General features: G+C 47.0%; 1 protein-coding gene across 6 annotated transcripts in view; it reads right to left on the reverse strand.

The window, feature by feature from the left end:
• Positions 1 to 19,463, reverse strand: part of DIP2C (disco interacting protein 2 homolog C) — an 820,289-nt gene that overhangs the window by 388,384 nt on the left and 412,442 nt on the right. For 3 of the 6 annotated variants that reach the window (XM_063921929.1, XM_063921926.1, XM_063921927.1), the window contains 3 exons: positions 11,191 to 11,400; positions 8,849 to 8,878; positions 7,810 to 7,947 (listed from right to left, as the gene is read on the reverse strand). In XM_063921929.1, the coding sequence (XP_063777999.1) occupies positions 7,810 to 7,947; positions 8,849 to 8,878; positions 11,191 to 11,400 (378 nt within the window). The remainder of the gene's footprint in view (positions 1 to 7,809; positions 7,948 to 8,848; positions 8,879 to 11,190; positions 11,401 to 19,463) is intronic. The other 3 variants (XM_063921928.1, XM_063921930.1, XM_063921931.1) reach the window with 3 other exon arrangements.

The following is a 19,463-nucleotide window of genomic DNA, read 5'->3' on the forward strand; positions in this document are numbered from 1 at the left end:
CCTGAAAGGACCATGGGGATTATACCAAAGCTCCCAAACGGGCGGGAGAGTGCGGATGACTCTGCAGCACCGAATGAGAGAACTCCAGGTCCTCCTTAGCCAGAGTATCAAATTTGTAAAATTTTACAAACGTGTTCTCCCCTGACCACGTAGCTGCTCGGCAAAGTTGTAATGCCGAGACCCCTCGGGCAGCCGCCCAAGATGAGCCCACCTTCCTTGTGGAGTGGGCCCTTACAGATTTAGGCTGTGGCAGGCCTGCCACAGAATGTGCAAGTTGGATTGTGCTACAGATCCAACGAGCAATCGTCTGCTTAGACGCAGGAGCACCCATCTTGTTGGGTGCATACAATATAAACAACGAGTCAGATTTTCTGACTCCAGCTGTCCTTGCAATATATATTTTCAATGCTCTGACAACGTCCAGTAACTTGGAGTCCTCCAAGTCACTTGTAGCCGCAGGCACTACAATAGGCTGGTTCAGATGAAATGCTGACACCACCTTAGGGAGAAAATGCGGACGAGTCCGCAGTTCCGCCCTGTCCGAATGGAAAATCAGATATGGGCTTTTGTAAGATAAAGCTGCCAGTTCTGACACTCTCCTGGCCGAAGCCAGGGCTAGTAGCATGGTCACTTTCCATGTGAGATATTTCAAATCCACATTTTTTAGTGGTTCAAACCAATGAGATTTTAGAAAGTCCAAAACCACATTGAGATCCCACGGTGCCACTGGAGGCACCACAGGAGGCTGTATATGCAGCACTCCCTTAACAAAAGTCTGGACTTCAGGGACTGAAGCCAATTCTTTCTGGAAGAAAATCGACAGGGCCGAAATTTGAACCTTAATAGATCCCAATTTGAGACCCATAGACAATCCTGATTGCAGGAAATGTAGGAATCGACCCAGTTGAAAGTCCTCCGTCGGAGCACTCCGATCCTCGCACCACGCAACATATTTTCGCCAAATGCGGTGATAATGTTGCACGGTTACTTCCTTCCTTGCTTTAATCAAAGTAGGAATGACTTCTTCCGGCATGCCTCTTTCCTTTAGGATCCGGCGTTCAACCGCCATGCCGTCAAACGCAGCCGCGGTAAGTCTTGAAACAGACAGGGACCCTGCTGAAGCAAGTCCCTCCTTAGAGGTAGAGGCCACGGATCTTCCGTGATCATCTCTTGAAGTTCCGGGTACCAAGTCCTTCTTGGCCAATCCGGAACCACTAGTATCGTTCTTACGCCTCTTTGCCGTATAATTCTCAATACTTTTGGTATGAGAGGCAGAGGAGGAAACACATACACCGACTGGTACACCCAAGGCGTTACCAGCGCGTCCACAGCTATTGCCTGCGGATCTCTTGACCTGGCGCAATACCTGTCCAGTTTTTTGTTGAGGCGAGACGCCATCATGTCCACCATTGGTCTTTCCCAACGGGTTACCAGCATGTGGAAGACTTCTGGATGAAGTCCCCACTCTCCCGGGTGAAGGTCGTGTCTGCTGAGGAAGTCTGCTTCCCAGTTGTCCACTCCCGGGATGAACACTGCTGACAGTGCTATTACATGATTCTCTGCCCAGCGAACAATCCTTGCAGCTTCTGCCATTGCACTCCTGCTTCTTGTGCCGCCCTGTCTGTTCACATGGGCGACTGCCGTGATGTTGTCCGACTGGATCAACACCGGTTTTCCCTGAAGCAGAGGTTCTGCCTGGCTTAGAGCATTGTAGATTGCTCTTAGTTCCAGAATGTTTATGTGAAGAGACGTTTCCAGGCTCGTCCACACTCCCTGGAAGTTTCTTCCTTGTGTGACTGCTCCCCAGCCTCTCAGGCTGGCGTCCGTGGTCACCAGGATCCAATCCTGTATGCCGAATCTGCGGCCCTCCAATAGATGAGCACTCTGCAACCACCGCAGAAGAGATACCCTTGTCCTTGGAGACAGGGTTATCCGCTGGTGCATCTGAAGATGCGACCCTGACCATTTGTCCAACAGATCCCTCTGGAAAATTCTTGCGTGGAATCTGCCGAATGGAATTGCTTCGTAAGAAGCCACCATTTTTCCCAGGACTCTTGTGCATTGATGTACAGACACCTTTCCTGGTTTTAGGAGGTTCCTGACAAGCTCGGATAACTCCTTGGCTTTTTCCTCCGGGAGAAAAACCTTTTTCTGAACCGTGTCCAGAATCATCCCTAGGAACAGCAGACGAGTTGTCGGCATTAACTGGGATTTTGGAATATTCAGAATCCACCCGTGCTGTTTTAGCACTTCTTGAGACAGTGCTAATCCCATCTCTAGCTGTTCTCTGGACCTTGCCCTTATCAGGAGATCGTCCAAGTAAGGGATAATTAATACGCCTTTTCTTCGAAGAAGAATCATCATCTCGGCCATTACCTTTGTAAAGACCCGAGGTGCCGTGGACAATCCGAACGGCAGCGTCTGAAACTGATAGTGACAGTTTTGTACGACGAACCTGAGGTACCCCTGGTGTGAGGGGTAAATTGGAACGTGGAGGTACGCATCCTTGATGTCCAAGGATACCATAAAGTCCCCTTCTTCCAGGTTCGCTATCACTGCTCTGAGTGACTCCATCTTGAACTTGAACTTCTTTATGTACAGGTTCAAGGACTTTAGATTTAGAATAGGTCTTACCGAGCCATCCGGCTTCGGTACCACAAATAGAGTGGAATAATACCCCTTTCCTTGTTGTAGAAGAGGTACCTTGACTATCACCTGCTGAGAGTACAGCTTGTGAATGGCTTCCAAGACCGTCTCCCTTTCGGAGGGGGACGTTGGTAAAGCAGACTTCAGGAAACGGCGAGGTGGATCTGTCTCTAGTTCCAACCTGTATCCCTGAGATATTATCTGCAGGATCCAGGGATCTACCTGCGAGTGAGCCCACTGCGCGCTGAAATTCTTGAGACGACCGCCCACCGCCCCCGAGTCCGCTTGAGAAGCCCCAGCGTCATGCTGAGGCTTTTGTAGAAGCGGGGGAGGGCTTCTGTTCCTGGGAAGGAGCTGCCTGTTGCTGTCTCTTCCCCCTTCCTCTGCCTCGTGGCAGATATGAATATCCCTTTGCTCTCTTGTTTTTAAAGGAACGAAAGGGCTGCGGTTGAAAAGTCGGTGTCTTTTTCTGTTGGGGAGTAACTTGAGGTAAAAAGGTGGATTTCCCGGCTGTAGCCGTGGACACCAAATCTGATAGACCGACTCCAAATAACTCCTCCCCTTTATACGGCAAAACTTCCATATGCCGTTTTGAGTCCGCATCGCCTGACCACTGTCGCGTCCATAAACTTCTTCTGGCCGAAATGGACATAGCACTTACCCGTGATGCCAGTGTGCAGATATCCCTCTGTGCATCACGCATATAAAGAAATGCATCCTTTATTTGCTCTAAAGACAGTAAAACATTGTCCCTATCCAGGGTATCAATATTTTCAATCAGGGACTCTGACCAAGCTACTCCAGCACTGCACATCCAGGCTGTCGCTATAGCTGGTCGTAGTATAACACCTGTATGTGTGTATATACTTTTTTGGATATTTTCCATCCTCCTATCTGCTGGATCTTTAAGTGCGGCCGTCTCAGGAGAGGGTAACGCCACTTGTTTAGATAAGCGTGTGAGCGCCTTGTCCACCCTAGGAGGTGTTTCCCAGCGCGCCCTAACCTCTGGCGGGAAAGGGTATAAAGCCAATAACTTCTTTGAAATTAGCATCTTTTTATCGGGGGCAACCCACGCTTCATCACACACCTCATTTAGTTCTTCTGACTCAGGAAAAACTATAGGTAGTTTTTTCACACCCCACATAATACCCTGTTTAGTGGTACCTGTAGTATCAGCTAAATGTAACGCCTCCTTCATTGCCAAAATCATATAACGTGTGGCCCTACTGGAAAATACGGTTGATTCGTCACCGTCGCCACTGGAATCAGTGCCTGTGTCTGGGTCTGTGTCGACCGACTGAGGCAAAGGGCGTTTTACAGCCCCTGACGGTGTTTGAGGCGCCTGGACAGGCACTAATTGATTGTCCGGCCGTCTCATGTCGTCAAACGACTGCTTTAGCGTGTTGACACTATCCCGTAATTCCATAAATAAAGGCACCCATTCTGGTGTCGACCCCCTAGGAGGTGACATCCCCATATTTGGCAATTGCTCCGCCTCCACACCAATATCGTCCTCATACATGTCGACACACACGTACCGACACACAGCAGACACACAGGGAATGCTCTTAACGAAGACAGGACCCCACTAGCCCTTTGGGGAGACAGAGGGAGAGTTTGCCAGCACACACCAAAGCGCTATATATGACAGGGATAGCCTTATAATAAGTGCTCCCTGTATAGCTGCTTTTATAATATAATTTTTGCCACTATTTTGCCCCCCCTCTCTTGTTTTACCCTGTTTCTGTAGTGCAGTGCAGGGGAGAGACCTGGGAGCCGTCCTGACCAGCGGAGCTGTGTAAGGAAAATGGCGCTGTGTGCTGAGGAGATAGGCCCCGCCCCTTTTCCGGTGGGCTCGTCTCCCGCTCTTTAGTGGATTCTGGCAGGGGTTAAATATCTCCATATAGCCCCCGGAGGCTATATGTGAGGTATTTTTTAGCCAAATAGGTTTTCATTTGCCTCCCAGGGCGCTCCCCTCCCAGCGCCCTGCACCCTCAGTGACTGCCGTGTGAAGTGTGCTGAGAGGAAAATGGCGCACAGCTGCAGTGCTGTGCGCTACCTTTAGAAGACTGAGGAGTCTTCTGCCGCCGATTCTGGACCTCTTCTTGTTTCAGCATCTGCAAGGGGGCCGGCGGCGAGGCTCCGGTGACCATCCAGGCTGTACCTGTGATCGTCCCTCTGGAGCTGATGTCCAGTAGCCAAGAAGCCAATCCATCCTGCACGCAGGTGAGTTCACTTCTTCTCCCCTAAGTCCCTCGTTGCAGTGATCCTGTTGCCAGCAGGACTCACTGTAAAATAAAAAACCTAAGCTAAACTTTTCTAAGCAGCTCTTTAGGAGAGCCACCTAGATTGCACCCTTCTCGGCCGGGCACAAAAATCTAACTGAGGCTTGGAGGAGGGTCATAGGGGGAGGAGCCAGTGCACACCACCTGATCGGAAAGCTTTACTTTTTGTGCCCTGTCTCCTGCGGAGCCGCTATTCCCCATGGTCCTTTCAGGAACCCCAGCATCCACTAGGACGATAGAGAAATAATAATTTCAAACACACAGAGAGATATAGTGGGGAAAAAAATACTGTTAAAAAATAAAACTGAATAAATAAAAAGTATCTCGGATGAGAAAATCATAGTTTTCATCCAAATGGAATATCTAGCGCATACAGTACAGGCGACTTTCATTAAACGCCTTCGGAGAGCATGCTGGAGGGGTAACCCACTCCAATAGGAGACGATGTGGCACTACATTCTTGCCATCAGAACACTTTTGTGCGAGATTGGGCTGCCGTACAGCGCGGCTACTGTCACGCTGATTCAGCCGGGCAAAGGGATTCGCCAGCAATTGAATTCCCCCCCAAATATCTCAGTTTCTTCTAAACTTGACAAATACCTTCATCCACTGCACTGGCCTCTTCAATTCTCTGCTTGTATAATGTCCTTTTTACTCTCTCTCTCTTTTAATACTTCCCATGAGTTTATTCCCCTGTCATTGTGTACTGCTACTCAACTTTCTGTCAACTGGTTTCACTATATCCTTTTCTATCTTCATGTTGCCAAATATATCCCATTAATCTGTACAAAGCATCGTTTTTACCATGGCATAAGCAAGTGGCAGGCAAACATAACTTTGAAAAGGTCTGTTCAGTACTCTCAATCTGTAACCTACATGTACTGTACCCCAAAATCCCCTTCAGACTTCTATCGAGTCTCTTAACCCCTCACACACCTCACTTGGGAGGACCAGAGACCACACACTAATAATTCTCAAATTACTTTTAATTCTCAACTAATGGACACTAATAAACGAATTCCCGCTCTGTAACACCGCCCTGCCATAGCTGCTCTGATCTGGTCAGTCAGGATTCAGGAATACCAGTCTTTCCCATAGAAAGAGACTGCAATGTCCTCTACTCCTCTGATCTGCAATTCCTCACCCCGCGGCATGCAGAAACTTGAAGCAGTATCGGATAATCCAATTACGCTCTTTGTAATACTCAGAGCTTCCCCTGTGGCCCCCATTCTGGTTTATTCAATGGAAAGCAGAGCCAGGTCATAAATCTAGATAGGACTGAGGGCTGCACAGTGGGGTGAAAGCTTAGGAGACTCCTTGTTGCCCCTTAAAGCCTAGGAACATAACCATACAATTACCTATAATAATGTTACAACCTTTGTTTTATTGTCTAAATCTTTTTATAGCAAGATACTAAGTTTCTCCATCTTTACATAGTTTTGTGCAATCCGAGCACAGTTCTGTAGCTAGTAGTTTGTAAGATTGAGAAAAAGGCTCCACTAAGAGATCCATCTCCACGTGTTGTTTAGACACGTGCTGAGCTACAAAGTGCTTCTAGAAATAGTGTTCCCATTTCTGTCAGCGATCATTTCATTTAGAGTAAAAAAATGTGAGCTAACTGGGACTACATCTGTCTGCATAAAGTTACAGAAATGGTTAAACTGCTAAACATTTACACACAACGGTTTAAGGCATGAATGCTCTCTTCCCTTCAATTTCAGTAAGGAAGTGCCCTCTAATATTTACAGGTGATCAGTTACATATAATGTATTATTAAGTTACTGAAAAACATACAGCAAAATATATTGCTTATAGCAGAGGTTCTCAAACGCAGTTCTCAAGGCACCCCAATGGTCAGGTTAAAGTTTATCCATGCTTGGCCACAGATAACTTATACCCCTGTTCCACCACTGTAGCACGGGTCACAGCCGTGTCGCCTGACACGGCTGCGACCCGTGCTACAGCCCCCTTCAGACAGCGCTCACCAACCCGGCAATTGCCGGGTTGGTGACGCGGCAGGGGCGGCGCTGGGAGATCACATGATCTCCCAGCGCCGCCCTCACATACACTGTGAACGGGAGCCGTATCGCCTCGACACGGCTCCCATTCACACTAGACAGCTAGCCGGGTAGGATTATCGGATCACTTGATCCGGGAATTTGCCGGGAGACCCTTTTCCACTAGGAAAAAACACGGGTAAATGCGCGCGCGCGCGCATTTACCCGTGTTTTAAAAAGCTAGTGGAAAAGGTGTATGAATCTGCACCTCAGGCAATTTGATTTAACCATCTGTGCTGAGCCATGGACATACCTAAATCCTGGACTGTTGGGGTGCCCTGAGGACTGCATTTGAGAACCTCTGGCTTATAGCATTAGAGGTGCATACCACTATATATATATATATATATATATATATATATATATATAAAACAAGAAGTAAAATAGCCGGCACTCTCAGTATAATCAACCACCGGGGTGCCTTCCAATGCAGGAAATAACGTTAATGTAGTCCCCTGGGTGTAGCTATGTACACTCAACCACCCTCCAGGGACCAGGTGGCACTCCACGGATTTTTGGAAAATAGCTTTTATAAATTAAGTCAAAAGTTCAATACATAGTGCAAAAAACAATGCACTATGTATTGAACTTTTGACTTAATTTATAAAAGCTATTTTCCAAAAATCCGTGGAGTGCCGCCTGGTCCCTGGAGGGTGGTTGAGTGTACATAGCTACACCCAGGGGACTACATTAACGTGTTATATATATATATATATATATATATATATATATATATATATATATATATATAGTTTGTGTAAAAAGTTACAAGTCATATGGGGGAGGGAGAAGAAGGAGTTTGGGAAACTTTCTGTACTCACCATTTCTAGGTGTACATTGCCAAAGGCAAGAAGCACCTTTAGCACTCGCCTGATTCTGTCCATTTGACGTTAAGAAAAAGCCACCACCACTTGTGTCACAAGACTTATTTTGAAAGTGTTCCTTGATGGAATGCACAACTGTCAGTAAAGGTAAAACACACCAAGATACGAGGGTTACCTTGCAGCTATTTAGTGATGGAGTCAATGTGCATTATAAGTTTATAATCGGATAGGTCTGAAATTAGAACTCACTGATTATAAACATCTTTAGCAAAGAAAATTGCGGGTATGTATTTGCCTAATATGTATTAGAGCCTGGTAGTTATGGAAATCCTTTACTCAGCTATGCCTGTGTATATAAGAGTTGATGAACAAATGTGAGCACTAGCAATAACCCCTTATGGAGGTATGAAACCAGTTACTGTAGCTATGATGTTGTGCAATCTGCTTTCATGCACACTGTCCTAAGGACTTTCAATGTTTGTGGAATTGGGGGCTGATTCTGAGTCGGACGCAACTGGAGATGCAGATTCAGCTTACTGCGCATACGCCAAATAAATGAGGCGTTTTTGGGCAGTAACTGGTGGGTAATCATGCCATCGCATGAACTGATCCATGCTGTGGGACTGTCTTGGGTGTATCGGCTGACTTCAATGCTCATTCGCAGCATGCTGATGGGGATGGGATGTGTTTCGGACAAATCATTTGCGCCCAGCATGGGGCTGGTGTAGGTCCCAATACTATGTCGGCTGCAGCTGCGGACGTAAGAGCAGTGGGCGGGATAGGCTTCCACATGCATTCGCACGGATTGTTAGCATACACAGCCGGATTCTCGCATTACCATAATGTTGTGAGCAGTCATCCAAGGCCAGACGGAAAAGCAGCTGTGAATGCGTCTAACTAAGAATCAGCCCCGTTATATGTTGTGATTTGGAAAAGCAAACTGCCAAACTAAGAACAGGGACAGACCAGCATAACAAGGGAGAAGCTGGGGTAGCTACAGAACAATACAAGATGCAGAAATGGCAGCTATACATACTGTGATACTGATCATCTGTCCTTCTATTTCCTTCAGGGGAGAAAAGCAATTGTAAACCAAGTTGCCAAAAGCTCAGTGAACTTATTTGATAGAGGCATACAAAAATAAAATGAAAATCTGAAAGCATTTGTTTTCTACAGTCACCTGTAAACGCTTTATGGGCTAAACGAACCAATATTCATGACAACGCAGCCGACGATTTCACAAGGAACCCTTAACTCATTCTTCCATTTATGCCTCTCTGATGTCCCTAGCTACTTGTGAATTGATGCTGCCTTTTCATGGATATTGGTTTAGCCCATCCACTGGTGTAGACATACTGTAGGGTGCCCTTTAAGGGTGAAGTTCCCAAATCTCTCTGAGTAACAATCATTTCAGCACAGTGAACTCTTCAACTCTTTCCTTCACAAGAACACACCAAGGTAGAAGTGATGAACACTCTAATCTAGAAAGATAATCAGCTGGCATGATTCATCACGCTTTGCATAACATTCCATCTCTGGCCCCAAGTAACGTATTGTAGGCCTACAGTATGTATGAAATCTTCTATTATGCCATAATTACATAAACCACTTCATTATACCTCGTACTAGGTCTGAGGTCACTTCTTGAAACCCATTATAAATTAACATTAAATGCACAAAATAGAAAATAAATTGTACATTATGTTCTACTTTTCGCCCATTGTTCCTTTATAGCTTTCAGTTACATTTGAGCATGTTCTGTCAAGATATGTATGATTGTATATTTGATTCATCAGTCTCCTAGAAGGTTTCCTTTTTCCTTAACTTATTACTCAACTATTTTTTTGTGCCTTTCGTTGCATTGTAATACTTCACTTGGGCAAATTGGGCCGTATTGGAAATGTCTATAGTTATGTATAATGCCTTGCTGAGTTTCCAGTACTGACTGTGTGTGTGTGTGTGTGTGTGTGTGTGTGTGTGTGTGTGTGTGTGTGTGTGTGTGTGTGTGTGTGTGTGTGTGTGTGTGTGTGTGTGTGTGTGTGTGTGTAATAATTGGACCAAAATTCTCCTTCATAACTGACGAGGAATGGCCAGTATCAAATGACAGGAAAGGCTAGTATCAAAAAGGTTAATATTTTGATAACTGTGTAAAGCAGAGGTTAATATTTTGTGGGCGAGATTAGTAAAGTTGTATATAAAAGCTGCACAATAAAGTTTGTAGTTTTTGTTTTTCCAGCAGAACAGGCTTTCACAATTCCACTGATACAATCCTGGGGTTTCAGCTTTGTTTTGCTATTCTGCATAATGCTATTCCGCATTGCATTTGTACATTTTCACATCATTGGAATAGTCTGTGAATAAAGCTGTGAGGGTGACATTTATTGCATTATTCTATGTAGTGTGGACAGGTGTGGGCTGGGAACACTTCAGGAAAAACTCAGCTAGCAAAATGCACACCACTATGACCTCTGATGAGGAGGTGAAAATTGCGTGGAACAGTTTAAATACTTTGCTCTTCTCTAAATACAATCAGTCACCTGACTAGAATTTAGTGATAGGACAGCAGTAAAGTAATGTATTTATTTATTTTTTAAATGTCAATGTACTGGGTTAGCTTAAATTTTTTTTCCATCCAGTATGTACCGGTTACAAACACATTTTAAGTCTTGAATGACAGTAACATTGCAATAAAAAAAATCCTAACCCGTGAAGACTACTTAATTAGCATTCATTTTTTTCTATTCATTTATTCTTCAAGTTGCTTTTAATTCAAGGGATGCAAATTCACATTTTCCAGAAGACAAAGAAGGGGTCAGTTTACTTGCTAATGCATAAATATGTGCTAGAATGGAACACAAATGCAAATACATTAGTAATTGTGCTATTTTGGATGCAGTGTCTAATAATTAACTTTTTTAAATGCAGGTGAGATGCTGGAATAGACAGTATTACCCTGCCATTGTAGTGTGAGGACAACTCTATCTACGGATATCAACTCAAAACAAAAAGTTTGCTCAGATTTTCTATCCTTCCCTAGCAAAATGCCCCTAAGCAGCATCTGATGTTTACCAACACTCTTCTCCTCTCTTCCATCACCATCCACCTGCTTCTTCCAGACAGGAAACTACAAAAGTAGGGAAGTATAAGCGAAATCCAAGCGATGTTCCATTGTAACATTTCTTTACACTCGGCTTATACGAAGAAAAGCCACATCATCACCATGGCAATAACCAAAAAGTTGAATTGTTTTAATTGACCCAAGTTAGTAGCAGAATCCTTTTATTATCGTCAAGCATATTTAGTAGAGACATTTCAATTTTATACTTCTATCAAAAGTAGTACTAATAACCGAACGTAAGCAACAGGAATAGAACCAACCTATGTGCGTCTGGGCCATAACATCTGCTAATCTGTGTGCAGCGCTGCTACCCCCACTTTGTGTTGAGGAGGAAGAAGTGGTTGATGTGGTTGATCCATGGATTGCTTGGCTTATCCAGTGCTCCATGTTTATACTCCCCTGGCTTGAGGTGGGAGTTCCCTGGGAGTCCCCTTGTACTGAACCTTCGTCTTCTGACCCTGAAGAGGTATCTAGCAAAGACACAAATAGGCTCACTGTACAGAAATGTATAAATCAGGAATTAAGAAAGCAAAGGTACCTAGAAGGCAGTACTATTTTTTATTTTTATTTTTAAGTGAAGAGAACCCTATATTCATTAATGTCTTCGGATTACATAAAACATTCCAACATTCCAAAAGAACAGAGAATGGGATTTAGAGGGCATGCTCATGATTAGAATGCTGGTGGACAGAACACTGGAACCGTAATCCGAACAGCCGACATCCCAAATGTAAGTATGCCAAGGAGGGTTAGGGTAAGGCTTTGGGGGGAGGGGAAGGTTAGGGTTAGGCTGCTGGAAGGGAGGTTAGGGTTAGGCTGAGGGAAGGGAGGGTTAGGCTGCAAAAAGGGAGGGTTAGGCTGCAAGAAGGGAGGGTTAGGGTTGGGAAAGGGTTAGTATACTTACCCACCAGGTGTCGGGATGATGCTGTCGGTCATGTGACCACCAGCATTCTAAGCACCGGTCTTCATAACCCAACCCCAGAGAACGAATAGTTCAAATATCTTAAATAAACATATATTAAATGTTGTGTAGTACAGATTTATTTTTTTACATTTATATATTTCTCAGCATACAATCTGTACCTCAAAATATAAGATGAAAAAAACAGTTATCCACTAAAACATTAGCACACTGCAGGTACTAATAAATCAAAGTGGTGTAGCATAAATAACAGTTGGTAACATGCAGAAGATATGAGCAGTACATATTATGCAAACCTCAATCCAGACATGGTCGGCAGAAATCCCCCCAACCCTGGACCAAAACTAAATTGTAGAAGACAATGAAACTGGGTTATCCAACAAAATGAATGTCTCATAACAAGACGTATAGCGATTTAGGTCCATAGTTAGAGAGTCTATGAAACCTTCCCATAATCGAAAAAAGGAGTCAATCTTAGTTTCTTTATGTAACGTGGTCTCTAGTGAATCCATTTGGAAGACATAAAATAGTTTGTTCCTTAACAATGAGACCAACGGAGGTTGTGCACTGGTCTACATTTGCAGAAAATAGGAATTGAAAACCTACCAGTAATTCCTTTTCTCCTAGTCCGTAGTGGATACTGAGGATCTGTACTTTAGTACCATGGGGTATAGATCAGGTCCACTGGAGCCTGGCAACCTTTTAGTGTGTGTATGTGTGTGCTGGCTCCTCCCCTCTATGCCCCTCCTACCAGACTCAGTTAGGAAAACTGTGCCCGAGGAGACGGACATAACACGAGAGAAGGAATGAATACAACAGCGGTGAGGCTACCAGCCAACACACAAACCATAACCGAAAAGGAGGGCGCTAACCAGAACAGAGGATAGCAACACCAACCCAACCAGGATAGCACAGCTATCCTGACAACAAAACGGGACCGCAACGTCGGTCCAACCAAATACTTACATAGGTAAGCAGGATTGAAGCACTGAGGCGGGCGCCCAGTATCCACTACGGACTAGGAGAAAAGGAATTACCGGTAGGTATTAAATTCCTATTTTCTCTTACGTCCTAGTGGATACTGGGGTTCTGTACTTTAGTACCATGGTGAAGTCCCAAAGCTCCCAAATGGGTGGTAGACTGCGGAGACCCCTGTAAAACCGCCTGACCAAACTGAAGGTCATCCTTGGCCAAGGTATCGAACCAATAGAATTTAACAAACGTGTTCGAACCAGACCAAGTCTCAGCTCGGCACAAGTGCAGGGCTGATACACCCTTGGCAGCCGCCCAGGAAGATCCCACCGACCTCGTCAAGTGGGCCTGAATAGACGTTGGCAAGGGCAGATCCACCGAAGCATAGGCCTGTTGAATGGTCAACCTGAGCCAGCGAGCAATAGATTGCTTAGAAGCCAGCCAACCAATCTTGGAGGCATCATAAAGGACAAACAGCAAGTCAGATTTCCGATGACGGGCCATCCTTTTGACATAAATCTTCAGAGCCCTGACCACATCCAAGGACTCAGGACCAACAGAAGCATCAGACAATACTGGAACCACAATAGGCTGATTCACATAAAAAGCGGACACCACTTTCGGACAAAACGGGGGACGGGTCCTTAGTTCTGCCCTGTCTTCATGAAATATCAAATTAGGGCTCTTACAGGATAAGGCCCCCAATTCAGAGACACGTCTGGCAGAAGCCAATGCCAATAACATCACAGTCTTCAAGGTGAGAAATTTTAACTCCACCCTATGCAAGGGTTCAAACCAGTCCGAATGGAGAAAGGACAGAACCACATTGAGGTCCCATGGAGCCGTGGGAGGTACAAAGGGCGGTTGCATATGAAGAACTCCCTGTAGGAAAGCCTGTACTTCTGGCAACCACGCAAGCTGTTTCTGGAAGAAAATAGAGAGCGCAGAAATATGGACTATGATGGAGCCTGACCGTAAGCCGAAATCCACTCCCGCTTGCAGGAAAAGTAGAAAACTACCCATTCTAAGTTCCATGGGAGAAACCTTTCTACCTTCACACCAGGAAACATACTTCTTCCAGATACGATGATAATGTTTTGACGTAGCCATCTTCCTGGCCTGAACCATGGTGGAAATAACCCGGGAGGGAAGACCTTTTCTTGCTAGAATCTCCCTCTCAACTTCCAAGCCGTCAAACGTAGCCGCTGTAAGTCTGGATAGACGAACGTACCTTGTTAAAGAAGATCCTTTTGGAGCGGCAGAGGCCAAGGATCCTCCAGAGCTAAGGTTAGGAGGTTCGAGTACCATGCCTGTCGAGGACAATCTGGGGCAATTAGAAATGCTTGAACGCTCTCCCTTCTTAGTCTTTTTAGAACCCTTGGGATTAGCGGTAGAGGAGGGAACAGGTACACAAACTGGAACGTCCAAGGTGTCGTCAGCACGTCCACTGCTACAGCCAGCGGATCCCTGGTTCTGGAATAGTAATGTCATAGCTTCTAGTTGAGACAAGAAGCCATCAAATCTATCTGCGGACAGCCCCACCGGTAAATTAACTGTTCAAACACCTTGGGATGTAGGCCCCATTCCCCAAGATGGAGGTCGTGTCTGCTGAGGAAGTCTGCTTCCCAGTTGTCCACTCCCGGAATGAATATGGCAGAGATGGCCCTTGCGTTGGCCTCGGCCCAGAGGAGGATTTATGACACCTCTCGCATCACCGCTCTGCTTTTTGTTCCCCCTTGTAGGTTTATGTACTGTACGCCACCACCATAGCGTTGTCCAACTGAACCTGGATCGCCCGACCCTTCAGGAGATGAGAAGCCTGCAGAAGAGCATTGTAAATTGCCCTGAATTCCAGGATGTTTATCGGCAGAGCCGATTCCTGAACCGACCATATCCCCTGGAACTGGGCTCATTGGGTCACAGCCTCCCCAACCCCGGAGGCTGGAATCCATTGTGAGTAGAAACCACGAGTGGATATTGAAAATCCTGCCTTCTACCAGGTGAGGAACTTGTAGCCACCATAATAGAGAAATCCGGGCTTTTGGAGATAAGGTCACTTCCTGATGCATGTGAAGGTGAGACCCCGACCATTTGTCCAGCAGACCCAGCTGAAATGGCTGGGAATGAAATCTGCCATATTGGATTGCCTCGTAAGCAGCAACCATCCTGCCCAGCAAGCGTATGCAAAGATGTATGGACACCTTGCGAGGACGGAGCACTGAGCGGACCATAGCCTGGATAGCCAAGGCCTTGTCCATCGGAAGAAACACCTTTTGAGACACTGTATCCAATATCATTCCCAGGAACTGAAGACATTGGGTCGGTTCCAGGTGAGATTTCTGGAAATTCAGGATCCACCCATGATCCATAAGCAGGCGAGTAGATATATCGATGCTGTGCAATAGACGCTCCCTGGACATAGCCTTTATCAGGAGATCATCCAAGTAGGGGACTATGTTGACTCCCATCACGCGCAGTTGCAGCATCATCTCTGCCATGACCTTGGTAAAGACCCTCCTAGCTGTGGACAGGCCAAAGGGCAAGGTCTGAAACCAGAAATGGTCGTTAAATATGGCGAACCTGAGGTAAGCCTGATGAGGGGGCCACATGAGAATGTGTAGGTAAGCATCTAACATCTAGGGAAACCAGGAATTCCCCCTCCTCCAGACCGGACACCACTGCCCGCAGGAATTCAATCTTGAATGTGAACACCCGCAGATACGGATTTAGAGACTTCAGGTTTAAGATGGGTCGCACCGAACCATCTGGTTTTGGAACGACAAAAAGACTGGAGTAAAAACACTTTTTGTATAATGGAGGAGGTACCGGGACCACCAACCCCGTCTGCAAAAGTCTTTGAATAGCATCTTGCAAAGTAACTTTTGCTACTGGTAAAGCTAGTAAGCCCGACTTGAAGAACCTGTGAGGAAGAAGTGGTTGAAATTCCAGCCGGGGGCGTGGCCTGGCTGGCAATGGGAGAGGAAGCACTCCCTAGGAGCTCCTGCAAACTGGCCAACATAAATAAAAAAAACAACTCTATTTAGTATCCTGGTGCCCCCTGCACTTACCCCACTGCCTCTGCCTACATCAACCCGACCAGGGGAAGCGTGCTGCGGAGTCGGAGGGCGGCCTTGGCTGCCCTTGCGGATTGTGGCCTTCCCCCTCCTGTGAAACCGGGGCCTCGATTTCGCCGCCTCGCGGGGCCGGGCTCCGGAGCTACTCGCGGGACTTGGGACCCTCATCTCCTCCCCTCCGGACCGTTGGCAGCGGCTTGTGGTGGCCTCATCCCTCCTGCGGACCCCTCCGGCGGAGCTGTGCAGCAGCTGAAGCGGGCCTGCGGCCCCCCTGCTACCTCCGGCCGCCGCGGCCTAACACGCGCCCAGAAGCCGGGACCTCGAGTTCGGGGAAGACCCGGCCGTGAGCTCCGGGATCGGAACGCGGCCGCGACGGGCTCCCCGACACCCCGGATCACCCCCACATGCGAGGCTGGACACTCTTAAGCACCTCCAAAGAGCCTCTGTGCCACAAGCAGCCCCACAAGGGATAAAAGAGGGGAAAGGAGCAGCCCTATAAGTGCTGCGGTGGCCATCTTGGATTCCTGGAGATTTAGCTGGAGAAGGCTGAGCACACCTGCAGCTCTAGGAATCTCTACAGCACATCCAAAAAGGCTGCATTACCTTTAGCACCCAACCATCCTGGAATATTGTGAGTGCCTGCTGCTGCCACAGCACTCATTTCTCATTTGCACCCCTGCTCCATAGAAGCCCACGACAGGAACCCAGAGTCACCATTTTACTTTCTGGCACTCAGCCAGGGTAAAGATAACCCGCACTATACCACACACTCCTCACCCCCGCAGGAGTACAGATTCTATTTACACTACCGCCAGTATCGGCGAAGGCTATGGAAGTGCTTTAATACCACCCAAGTGCGCCCGGGCCACTGAATAGGGGATCGAACCGCGATCTGCCCCGACGTCGGAGTTGGCGCCTGGAAGAGTCATGGCCTCAGCGTTATGATATTCGGATCCGCACATCCCAGACCTATCCTTAAGATGACTCTCAAGATGATTTAACGCAAAATAATAAAATACTACATGTGCCATAGCCAAATGATCAGACCCCATATATAATACTCTGGCACCCTACCCCCCCAGCTCCGCGGTTGGAGGATCGGATCTGACCGGATTACCTGTTCATTAAACGGACTCGGGCCTGTGTCCCCCCAGCAATAATTTTTCCTTCCTTTTTCTTTTTTACCCCCACTCCTACCCTACCTCTTATGGATATAAGCCACTATGTCCAAAAACAAAAAAGCATCGCAAGCTCCGACTAACTTCTTTGGCTCAAAGTCCAAGGGCTCACAGAACCCCACCATGGCCGCAAGCTCCCCCCCCTCTCCATGTTCGTCGGAAGTGGGTATCGATCCCCAGATACAGGCGGTTATGTCGAGCCTATTGGAGGGAGTGCAGTCCGCGTTCAAGCAAGAACTCTCGAACGCTATAGCCGAATTTAAATCGGACCTTACAGATCTCGGTAACCGGACGGATGCACTGGAAACAAAGACGGACGATCTCTGCCGCTCCCAACACCGCATTGACAGTGAACTCGCTAGATTGCACGAGGAAATGGAGTCCCTCAAGGAGCGACAAGAGGACCAAGAAAATCGCTCGCGTAGAAATAATCTGCGCATACGTGGCGTTCCAGAAACGGTCCTCGGCCCATCACTACCAACATTCTTGAGAGAATTCTTCATACACTTGATACCAGACCTCACAGTCGAAGAATGCCTTTGCGACAGGGCACATAGAGCACTCCGGGCAAAACCATCTCCCGCCCAACCGCCCAGGGATGTTATTGTCCGTTTCCATTATTTCCGTTCGAAGGAGAAAATCATGTCCTCCGTTCGAGACACATCGGAGATCCTGTTTAAAGGCACACAGCTGCAGATCTTTCAGGATCTTGCACCCTCCACCATCCAAAAACGGCGAGACCTCCAACCGGTCACCCGGATCCTACGACAACACCAGATCAGATACAGATGGGGATTCCCCTTCCACTTACATGTTTCGGTCAATAACTCTGTTCACTCGGTCAAGACCTTACCCCAAGGACAGGAACTGCTGGCAAAGCTAGATCTCCTCCCAACATCAGCAGTAGAAGACATGGCGGCCTCATCATCCCAACCGCCACATCCTCAGTCCCCTCTTCCCGACTGGACACGGGTGACCCGACAGCGCAATGTGGACAAGGACCCTCCCTGACCTGGGGAAACCCCCCGATGTGTATAGTGCATGAACTGTCGGTGCAACTTCTCCACGACTCGAAACGAGTGTGAACAGTGGAAGATTCGACCTCAGTTCAACTACCAGTATCGTAACTATCCTTGGTTAATGCTGTTATAAACAAGTTATAACTGTTTGAATCCCCCCCCCCTCCTCCCTCCCTTTCTTCCAACCCCCCTCCTCCCCTTCCCTTCTTTCTCCCTCCCCAATTTTTATTTTTTTCTCTCTCTTTTTTGTTTTCATGCTTGCATTTTTGTTGTATGGACACAGTTCTCAATGTCCTATATTATATTATGTTTGCTATAAATGTAAAAAGGTCATAGCCATTCCCAGCCTTCATGGCCCGGGTGACGCTCACCCTCCCACATGGTAGCTCAGTTACCCCCCTACAATCCCTTACTGTTGTTTATAATGTTACTAACTCGATGCTTTTTCCTAGCGGCCCCTAAATGGGACCCACAACCTCAGGGATGTTTCCCCGTTTGGGGTACTTCTTCTTCTTTTCTATGTTCTTTCTTTTCTCTCTTTTCTTGTGGCCTCTGCTTGACTTTCCTGCTCCTTCTCTTGCTTGGCCTGGAGGGGTGGCCTTTGCCTGGCACAAATTGTACCTCGCTGGACCATACCTGGCAATATGCCGTACTCCCCCACGTAAATAATCATGTCTCTTAAAATATTCTCGGTCAATGTAAATGGCCTGAATTCCCCTAGGAAGCGTACCGTGTTCCTGAGTGCTTGCAGACGTGAGAAAGTTGACATAGCATTCCTGCAGGAAACACATCTCACCGGTCCCCACACTCGGCTTACGGGCAAATGGTTCTCCCAGTCCTACTTTGCCTCAGCAGACTGCAAAAAACGGGGTGTGGCCATCTTAGTTCACCGTAATATCCCGTTTATTCACTCCAGGACGGTGACAGACCCAGACGGACGGTTCCTCATGGTAATGGGTACCCTCCGCTCTAAGGCTTTCACCCTGGTCTCCGTCTACGCCCCCAACCAAGACCAATCTTTGTTTTTTGATTCTCTCTCCAAACGCCTATCACGAGAAGCACAGGGAAGCATTATCATGGGTGGTGACTTTAATACCATAATAGACCCCTTGCTGGATAGATCTGGTCCTCCGCCTCATGCTTCCATGACGACCCTCCCTCGGGCTTCCCGCACACTTACCGCCACCATGAAACTCCACGGTCTCTGTGACACTTGGCGTTCCCAACACCCCCACACCAAAGATTTTACGCACTTCTCAGCTTCACATCAACACTATTCCAGGATTGACATGATCCACATCACCACTGCCCTAGTGCCACTGATCTCGGACACGGGCATTACACCACTGACTTGGACGGACCACGCTG

Source organism: Pseudophryne corroboree, chromosome 5, assembly GCF_028390025.1.
Source record: "Pseudophryne corroboree isolate aPseCor3 chromosome 5, aPseCor3.hap2, whole genome shotgun sequence".
NCBI lineage: Eukaryota > Metazoa > Chordata > Amphibia > Anura > Myobatrachidae > Pseudophryne > Pseudophryne corroboree.